The 8,481-nt window shown below is 32.8% G+C and overlaps 2 protein-coding genes across 3 annotated transcripts; one reads left to right on the top strand and one right to left on the bottom strand.

Annotated features, from left to right (window-relative positions):
• The first annotated feature begins 2,822 nt into the window (after positions 1-2,822).
• On the top strand, positions 2,823-5,669 carry LOC21402063. 2 transcript variants are annotated; one of them, XM_010114355.2, is made up of 2 exons: positions 2,823-4,682; positions 5,595-5,669. In XM_010114355.2, exon 1 carries the CDS (start codon positions 2,996-2,998, stop codon positions 4,676-4,678), a length of 1,683 nt encoding a protein of 560 aa, XP_010112657.1. In that variant the 5' UTR covers positions 2,823-2,995; the 3' UTR covers positions 4,679-4,682; positions 5,595-5,669. The 2 variants fall into 2 exon arrangements, with proteins under 2 accessions (XP_010112657.1, XP_024032020.1); XM_024176252.1 differs by lacking the exon at positions 5,595-5,669 and adding an exon at positions 5,169-5,239.
• Positions 5,670-5,697: 28 nt separating this feature from the next.
• On the bottom strand, positions 5,698-8,148 carry LOC21402062 (cytokinin riboside 5'-monophosphate phosphoribohydrolase LOG8). The gene is made up of 7 exons (XM_010114354.2): positions 8,053-8,148; positions 7,831-7,928; positions 7,466-7,496; positions 7,188-7,287; positions 6,968-7,038; positions 6,063-6,206; positions 5,698-5,790 (listed from the first exon to the last, which is right to left on the bottom strand). Exons 1-7 carry the CDS (start codon positions 8,146-8,148, stop codon positions 5,713-5,715), a joined length of 618 nt encoding a protein of 205 aa, XP_010112656.1. The 3' UTR covers positions 5,698-5,712.
• Positions 8,149-8,481: the final 333 nt, after the last annotated feature.

The raw sequence follows: 8,481 nt of genomic DNA, 5'->3' as shown, positions 1-8,481 counted from the left end.
TTTAAAAGGAAAAGGAAAATTTGATATTATATTCTTATATGGTTCATATAAAATACGTATTTGAGAAGTTGTATGACAATAATGTATACATATGAGAAAAAATTATTCGAGGAGAGCAATCAGTGAGAAACAATTACGAAAACTACTTTTTAAAAAAGAAAAATGTTTCGGTAAGTGAACATTTGAAAAAATTTATTTATAAGATTAAAATATTTAATAAGTTCGTTTGAAAAGTAACAAAAAAGGAAAAGTAGCAGAAAAGCGAGTAAGTAAAAAATTAAAGACCAAAAGATGTCAAGGACTAAAACCTAAAGTAAAAGGCAAAAACATGAAAAAAAAAAAAGAAAAAGAAAGTTGATCCATTAAAATCAAAATGTTATTATATAATGTTGAAGATTATTTATTTAGATACATATAAAAAATATATTAGATGGTTTAACAAAAAAAAAAGTTTAGGTAGGGACATATATGTGAAGTAATTATTCTAACGAAACAATTAGGAAAAAATATTTATAAGGATCACATTTAAAAGAAGGAAAAAAATAAGAATGTATAGTGTGAAAAAAGATAAGATTAAATAAGGGGATATAAAAAACAAAATAAATGACTAAAGAAGCACATAAAAAAGGAATAAAGACAAAAAAAATAAAGAGAAGAAAAGTAAAATCATAAATGTTAATAAAAAAATGATGAAACAGGAGATCCACTTTTGCTGCTTTTATATTTAGAAAAAGATGTGTAGACTAAAGCCTGGTTCAGTTCGCGGATTCGAGTTTTTAATTTGAGTTGAGATGTAATTTTATGTTAGAGCTCTTCACCGTAGTAAAAAAGTTAGATGTGACTTTTTGTGAGAACTTTTAACTGTAACAAAACTGTAATTGAAAACTCGAATTGATGAAATGAACGATGCTTAATAATATGGATATAGAGTTATAGATTCTTCTTTTTTCTTTTTTTGGATGGATATAAATGTATAAATTCTAAGTGAGAAAAAAAAAACATTATAAACAATTGAGTAAAAAAAAAACCTTGAGTTGTACATAAGCTTTGGACAAAAAAGGAAAAGACTAATAAAAAATTTAAGTTCGAAAACATATAAACCGAATCATTTTAAAAGGAGTAAAGTGATAAAATACGTATTTTTTAAGAAAATTAAAGGAGATTTTTTGATACGCCTAACGTATCGGTAAGTCAGGTTATTTTAATCGTTAAATTTGTGTATTTTTTAACTTTTATGTGATTTTATGTAAATTTAACAGATAAAAAACTTGACGTATCAGTATGTTAGTGTACTAGAGAAAGTCCCGAAAATTAAACTATAAAAGTGTGCTAGGCAAAATATTAAAAAAAACTAAAAAAAAAGCAAAAGAAGAACATAAATAATAAAAGGTAAAAACAAAAACAAAAGAGAAAATGAGAAGTTAAGTAATTATTTTAAAAGGAGTAAAGTGAAAAAAAAAATCATAGAAGTATTTAATATGAAGATTAAACTATTAAAAACACTTGGTAAAAGATTAAAAAAACACTAAAAAGTCTGAAGAAGAGTATCAATAAGAAAAAGTAAAAAATAAAAGCAAAAAAAGACATAATAGATGTATATGTTACAAAAGAAGGAGCAATCTAAAGGAGTAAAGTGAGAAAAATTTCATAGAAGTATTTAGTATTAAGATTAAACTATAAAAAAAAAATACTTGGTAAAAGATAAAAAAAAAGTACTAAGGGGATGTTTGTTTCTTGTATTCGTTCATGATTTTGAATCATGATCATAGTTTTCTCAAGTATTTTTCTCTTACAAAAAATACACGTAAAATGAGAATGGTTGTAAATCATGATTCTGAATCTATGAACTAAACGTCCACTAAAAACTCTAAAGAAGAATAGAAATAAGAAAAATTAAAAATTTAACAATACATAAAAGTGTCAAAATTATTTTCTACGGAGTTACCACGTGGCAGTCTCTTTACTTTTTTTTTCCTTTTTTATTATTTTATCTTTATTCTTTTGTGATTTTTTTACATTTTATTTTTTTGTGCTTTTTAAAAATAAACTGTTCCTCACTTTATTCTTATGAGAGTAATTTTTTCGCATGTGATCTTATTTTATTTTTGTTTAGTTAACATAATTTTCTTCAAATTTATCCATACTTAATTTCTTTTGTCAATTGTTATTTTTTTTACACATGTTCTTTTTTAAAATAAATTTAAAAATTCTTAAATAGTTGTATAAAAAAATTCCTCATTATTTAGTAAATAATAAGCTCTTCAGTTATCTCTAACACGACAATATGTGCGGAATACGTTACAAAACTAGTAAAAGAAGACATAAGAGATTGACATGTGGCAAAAGAATGAGTAACCTCTTTATTGTATGTTAAAAATTATAGATTATAGATGCATATTTTTTTCTTAATGGTTCTTTCAATTATTATTTATCTCGCAAACAAAACTACTATAAATTATCATTGTTTAAAGTTTTTCTCACATATATGAGCCCAATCAATAATTTTTTTTTTCAAATGTGACATTCATAAATACTTTTACTCTTCACTTTGCTAAAATCATACCTTCTCAAATTCTTAAATATATATTTTTCTTTATTAACCTTTTCAAATACTTTTTTTATATGCATCAATAAATAATTTACTCTTTAATTTGCTCTATTTAAAATTTTAATTTTCTTTTAACTATGCTCTATTTATTTATTTATTTATTTTTTACTATTTTTTTTTTACTAAACTTAAATGTAACAAGTTAAATACACGTGCGGAGCCGTGCTGTTCAACTAGTCCTTTTCCTTTGCTGGTCGTTCAAGTTTCGACCAGTCCAATCTCAAAAGGAGAGAGAACACAGTTAAACTTAAAACTCAATCCGAACTCGCATTTCCGACACACAAAAAATAAAAAATAAAAAAGCCCATCAGATCATCAACACTGCTATCTTCCGAAGTTCACTCCATTTTCTCGGAGGAGAGAGAGTTTTCTCGGGAAAGCTTTCCCATGAAAGAGGCGAGCACGAGCGAGGTGCCCCTGGGGCAAAACCTGATAAAGCTTATAAGCAACCTCTGCTTCTCGGCCTTCGTCTTCTCCGTCCTCATATTCACTGTCATCGCCATAACCTACCAGCCTCCAGATCCATGGCTGGAGTCCGCCCCAGCCCTAACCAAGCTCTTCACTCAGACCGAGAACGCCACCTTCAAAACCGACGACTCCATCCTCAAAACCGGCGAGGATTTGGTCGCCGTCGCTGCCATTTCGCCGGCGATCCCCCCGGCGGCGATTTCGAACCCTATAACGGAACTCGTGATCGAGAAATCTGAAGCCCTAATCAACGATTCGGGGACGCGGCAATTGAGCTGCGAGGATCTGGAGAAGGTGAATTGCTCGGATCCCAGGGCTCTGATCGCGATCGAGAGGTTTAATCTTAGGGTTTTCAAGTCGATTGTTTTCCTCGAGTATCAATCTCCTGTTAACGGTTCGAAACCGGACGAATGCGATGTCTCGTGGAGGTTTCGGAACAAGAAGGAGAAATCGTGGAGGAAGTACAGGGATTTCCGGAGGTTTAAGCTCGGATTCGGTGAGAATTGTAATTACAGAGTGCTTCACGCCGGGGGTTGGCATTCTGGCGTCAATGCCCGTCGATTTCGGACGAGATTCAGCAATTCGACGGCGGCTCGGGCAGGAAAACTAGCTCCTCCGGTGGTTCGGGACGAGGAGATAAACGACACGATCCCGACCTTGGGATCGGAGACGAACTTCAGGAAAGGAAGGTACTTGTATTACTCTCGTGGTGGTGATTATTGCAAAGGAATGAACCATTACATGTGGAGTTTCTTGTGTGGTTTAGGTGAAGCTATGTACTTGAATAGGACTTTTGTTATGGATTTTAGTGTGTGCTTGGCTTCAACTTATAACCCTAGTAGAAAAGACGAGGAGGGAAAGGATTTTCGATACTACTTTGATTTCGAACATCTTAAGGAATTTGCGTCTGTGGTTGAGGAGGGTGAGTTTTTGAGAGATTGGAAGAAATGGGATCGTGGGCACAGGAGGAAAGTGCCTTTTTGGAAGGTTGCGAGTCATAAGGTGACTCCTATGCAGCTAAGGAAAGATAAGAGTACGATTATATGGCGGCAATTCGATGCCCCGGAGCCAGAGAACTACTGGTATAGAGTTTGTGAAGGGCAGGCTGCTAAGTACGTACAGAGACCTTGGCATGCCTTGTGGAAATCCAAGAGGTTGATGAACATTGTCACGGCGATTAGCGGTCATATGGACTGGGATTTCGACGCGGTTCACGTGGTTCGCGGTGAGAAGGCGCAGAACAAGGAGCTCTGGCCGCACTTGGACTATGACACTTCGCCCGACATGATTCTTGAGAAGCTTAAAGGGTTGGTTCAGCCATGGAGGCATCTGTATATAGCTACCAACGAACCATTCTATAACTATTTTGATAAGTTGAGGTCTCAGTATAAGGTTCATTTGCTCGATGATTACAAGGAGTTATGGGGGAATACAAGCGAGTGGTACAATGAGACCATGAATTTGAATAATGGAATACCTGTGGAGTTTGATGGGTACATGAGAGTTGCTGTTGATACTGAGGTTCTTTACAGGGCAAAGACACGGGTCGAAACGTTCTATAATTTGACTAAGGATTGCAAGGATGGAGTCAATACATGCTGATCAGGTTGAAATTCAGATACCCACATTTATTGCTTTTTGCTCAAAATTTTATTCAGTTTCTTAATGATACGTTTTGGGTTCATTTTCAAGCTTCATTGTTGTATTTCTTTTTCTTACTCTTGGGCAATTCCTTTTGATTACAAGAAACCTATTTGTACTATATATGTAATTTAGTTTGGCCTTTTACATCACCTTTTTTTTTTTTTTTCTTTCTATTTTTCCCAATTCTCAGATGTTTACAATCTTGTGAAAGTTAATGAATTATTCTATTTTATGGTCTCTCTCACATTCTGTTCAAGATTAGTTGCTTTGCATTGTAGATTTGTAGCTCATATCTCTTTAAACCTTTTGCATTCTTCACTGAAATTGAAAATTATACCTCGTTTATGGAACCATTGCTGTTACTGCAATATTGTTCTGCTACCTGAACTTCACAATTGACAATTGTAAGAATGTTTTAGTTTGAACTACGGGTGTATTCATTCTTCAGGTCGGTTCGGGTTGAAGTCAATGCTTAGAAACCTCCAAGGAATTTTTTTTTTTGATGCCTACATCAGTGTCTTGATGTCGCACCAAACCTGGTGGTTTTGGTTTGGCTTGGTTTGGGTTTTTCGGTTTGTTGAGGAACATCCCTAGTTTGAACTTTGAAGTTTATGCGCAAAAGTAGAAAAAAAGATGCAAAAAGCACTTAGGAAGTGCCGTAGAATGTAGTGTGTTTGAAAATGAACCCTTAGATCCTTAGTAGTAATAGTATCTGCATTAGAAGTAAGTTTAAATCCGAAGAATCCTTATCTATGCCAAATTGCCAATTCTTGCTTATTTCATATATTAAATCTGTTCTTTAGCCAACATGGCAATCGAAACATAAATTTCTCCATCCAGTTGTCCTTTCATTTCTCATAAACTTCGCCAACAGAATATCAGAAAAGAACTGCAAATCAAGCAAGTTTTCTTGGGGTAAACACATCAAGCAAGTTTTCACGGGGTAAACACCAAGAAGTTTGCATTAACTTTGAGATGACAAAAGAAGTGAGCTAAAAGTTTGCGTTGTGGTTTTCCTCTACTTTCCAGCTTTGCGTTGGTGCGACTTGATGATGCTGAAGTATGTATTCCTACAGACAAATTAAATGACTTTAATGGCATAAGAAGTAGAAAAAGAAATTATTATTTACACTGTCATCTTCTGTATGCATGTCTTTGTGTATATTTGGCCAAGTCCTTGTGGAATTTGCTAGTGGATAAGGGAAAAAGAATGGTTGAAAAATGAATTTATGTGAGAGAAAATACTGTAGTATAAAAAGTTGAATTTGAATTTTTATGAGAGATAAAATTATAATAAAAACTTGAGTTGTAATTCGAACTAACGAAATAAATCGGGAATTACCTCTAGCTTGTTTATGAGCTCAGCAGCAGTTGTAGCAGAAACGACAATGGTTCTAGAAGATGGGTTGATAAATCCCTCTTCTACGCCTTTGTCAAATAGGCCAAGCAACCCGTCGTAATAACCATCAACGTTTAGCACACCCACCTGTTTCATTGAAAAGTAGAATGCTTTGGTTTGAAGACGAAGAAAGATTAATATTCGAACTCTGGGCCCAAATTTGGTGCCAAGTCATGTCATAGCAACTACTCATCAAAATAATACATAAATTATAGCTTCCTAATATTTTGGACTGATATGATTAAGAAATCCTTTAAAGTATATGCCAAAAAGTCTTGGAGTTTCAGGCATATCTTAACGGTAAATTTATGCTCCTAACTCTGATCTTTGAGATTAAAGGCGCGTTTAGAATTCGTTTTAAAATAATTTTATTTTTTGTATGCAAATGAAAAGGAAAACGTTTTTAATCTCAGACAGAAATCATTTTTGAAAATGCATTTGGTAGTTTTATTAAGATATTATTTTTAGTATAAAAAAACCCATTACTGTCTCTTTCTCTCTCTCTGCTCGAGAGAGGAGAAAACGAAAACAAAAAAAATGAAAAAATGACTAAAAGTCATTTTTCATTTCTCTCTTATTTTACATTAAATCAAAAAATTGTTTTCATTTCTGTTTTTTTATCTTTATTGCGTCAAACGCCGTTTTAGAAACGTTTTCATTTTTTTTCTCGAAAAACGTGAAAAATAAAAACGGGATCAATTCCAAACACGATCTAAGAGTTTGAATCTCCACTCTAATTTAGAAATAATACCAATAACTATACAGTAGTTTTTTAACTTCCAAAAATGCATGGGTAAAGTATGTAATTTACAAGTTTAGTTTGTGTATTTGAAATCTATTTAACTTACTGGTTTTCCATGGATTCCAAGATGAGACCAGGCTATCATCTCAAGCAACTCTTCCATAGTTCCATACCCTCCTTCATCACATCATCCAAAACACAAAAGTCCATAAATTAGTGAATAATTATATAGTAATATCAATCCATAAATTTTTTATTAGCTAAGAAAGTTTTTCTTCAAAATTTTTTTTACTTTGTTTTCTAATTCTAAAGCAATATATGCATACCAGGCAGTGCAATGAAAGCATCAGCTCTAGATGACATCTCAGCCTTCCTTTCATGCATACTTAATACAGTCAACACTTCTCCCACTGATTTTCCGGATATCTGAGAAAATTAACAGTGCCTTGTATGTACATATGTGTACAAAGATCCTTTGACCCCAGTTATTTCTTCTCGTAGTTTATTTTAAAAAATACATAATAATACATATATATATATATATATGTGTGTGTGTGTGTGTGTGTTTCTATATATATATATAGATTAGAGAGAGAGATTATACCTCAACTGGTACAAGAGCTTTGGGAATAATTCTAACAAGAAAAGGAAAACGAGAAGATAAATTAAGTCCAATCAAGTATTCCTAATATATATCATGAAGTAAACTAATATCCAAGAATAATATTAGAAAAATGCTTGCAATGGATTTTTTTTTTTATTTTTTTTATTTTTTTATACAGCACGAGATTGAACCCGTAACCTTTCTCCAATTCCCGCCTCATCCGAACCCATCTATGCCAGTAGACCCAGTGGTCTTAAGGCAAAATGCTTGCAATCTTGATTCATCCAAATTTACACACTCAACATTACACACATAAAAAGCTTCAATATTGCAGTGTGAACTAAGTTTGGCTTTATATTACTCACCCAAGAACATGACATCCACCGTCATGAACTGTTTGTGAAACCAAACCCATCAGCCCCACACTCCCTCCTCCATACACCAAATCCATCTTCCTCTCCACCTGCAATATCAATATATCAAAACTTACCCTTTTAACAATAAATAACAAATTATTAACAAAATTTAAAAATAAATGTATTCGCGCGCGAAATGAAGAGACCGAAAGAGAAAGAGAAGAGGAGTACCAATTCTCTTCCAAGATCAAGAGCTGAGTCACTGAATATTTTTTTATTCCCTGAATTGCTTCCACAGAAAACACAAACCCTTTTGAATCTTCCCATTGTTTGTCCAAAGGAGTAGAAGAATATGTAGAGTAGATATATATTAGCCTTATATAATGATGTTGAGTCAACACCACTTCTTTTCTTTTTTTCTTTTTTTTTTTTGTTTTTTGTTTTGTGTTGTTTTGTTTTTTGTTTTGTTGTTTTGTTTTGTTTTTTGATGCAGGACTTAGAATGTGTATGAGAAAGGCATTGACGATTCATGGCACATTTATATGCAAATAATTAAAGTAGTTTTTGAGTCAAAGCCGATTCTTATTTTTCTTTCTTTTCCTCTCATTGAGTCATTAATCTTAATTTTGCCTCCCATTTATGTCAGATTTGATCACCTTC

Source organism: Morus notabilis, unplaced genomic scaffold, assembly GCF_000414095.1.
Source record: "Morus notabilis unplaced genomic scaffold, ASM41409v2 Scaffold176, whole genome shotgun sequence".
NCBI classification, from domain to species: Eukaryota; Viridiplantae; Streptophyta; class Magnoliopsida; order Rosales; family Moraceae; genus Morus; species Morus notabilis.
Note: the sequence above shows the minus strand (reverse complement) of the source record. Positions and strands in the feature narration are given on the sequence as shown.

Excerpts from the sequence above, each read along its gene's own strand:
- LOC21402063 (XM_010114355.2), top strand. The coding sequence starts at position 2,996 with ATGAAAGAGGCGAGCACGAGCGAGGTGCCCCTGGGGCAAAACCTGATA.
- LOC21402062 (XM_010114354.2), bottom strand. The coding sequence starts at position 8,148 with ATGGGAAGATTCAAAAGGGTTTGTGTTTTCTGTGGAAGCAATTCAGGG. Across the intron at positions 7,929-8,052 it reads TTGATCTTGGAAGAGAATTG|GTGGAGAGGAAGATGGATTT; the intron begins GTACTCCTCTTC and ends TTGATATTGCAG. Across the intron at positions 5,791-6,062 it reads AGCTCATAAACAAGCTAGAG|GAATACATACTTCAGCATCA; the intron begins GTAATTCCCGAT and ends ATTTGTCTGTAG.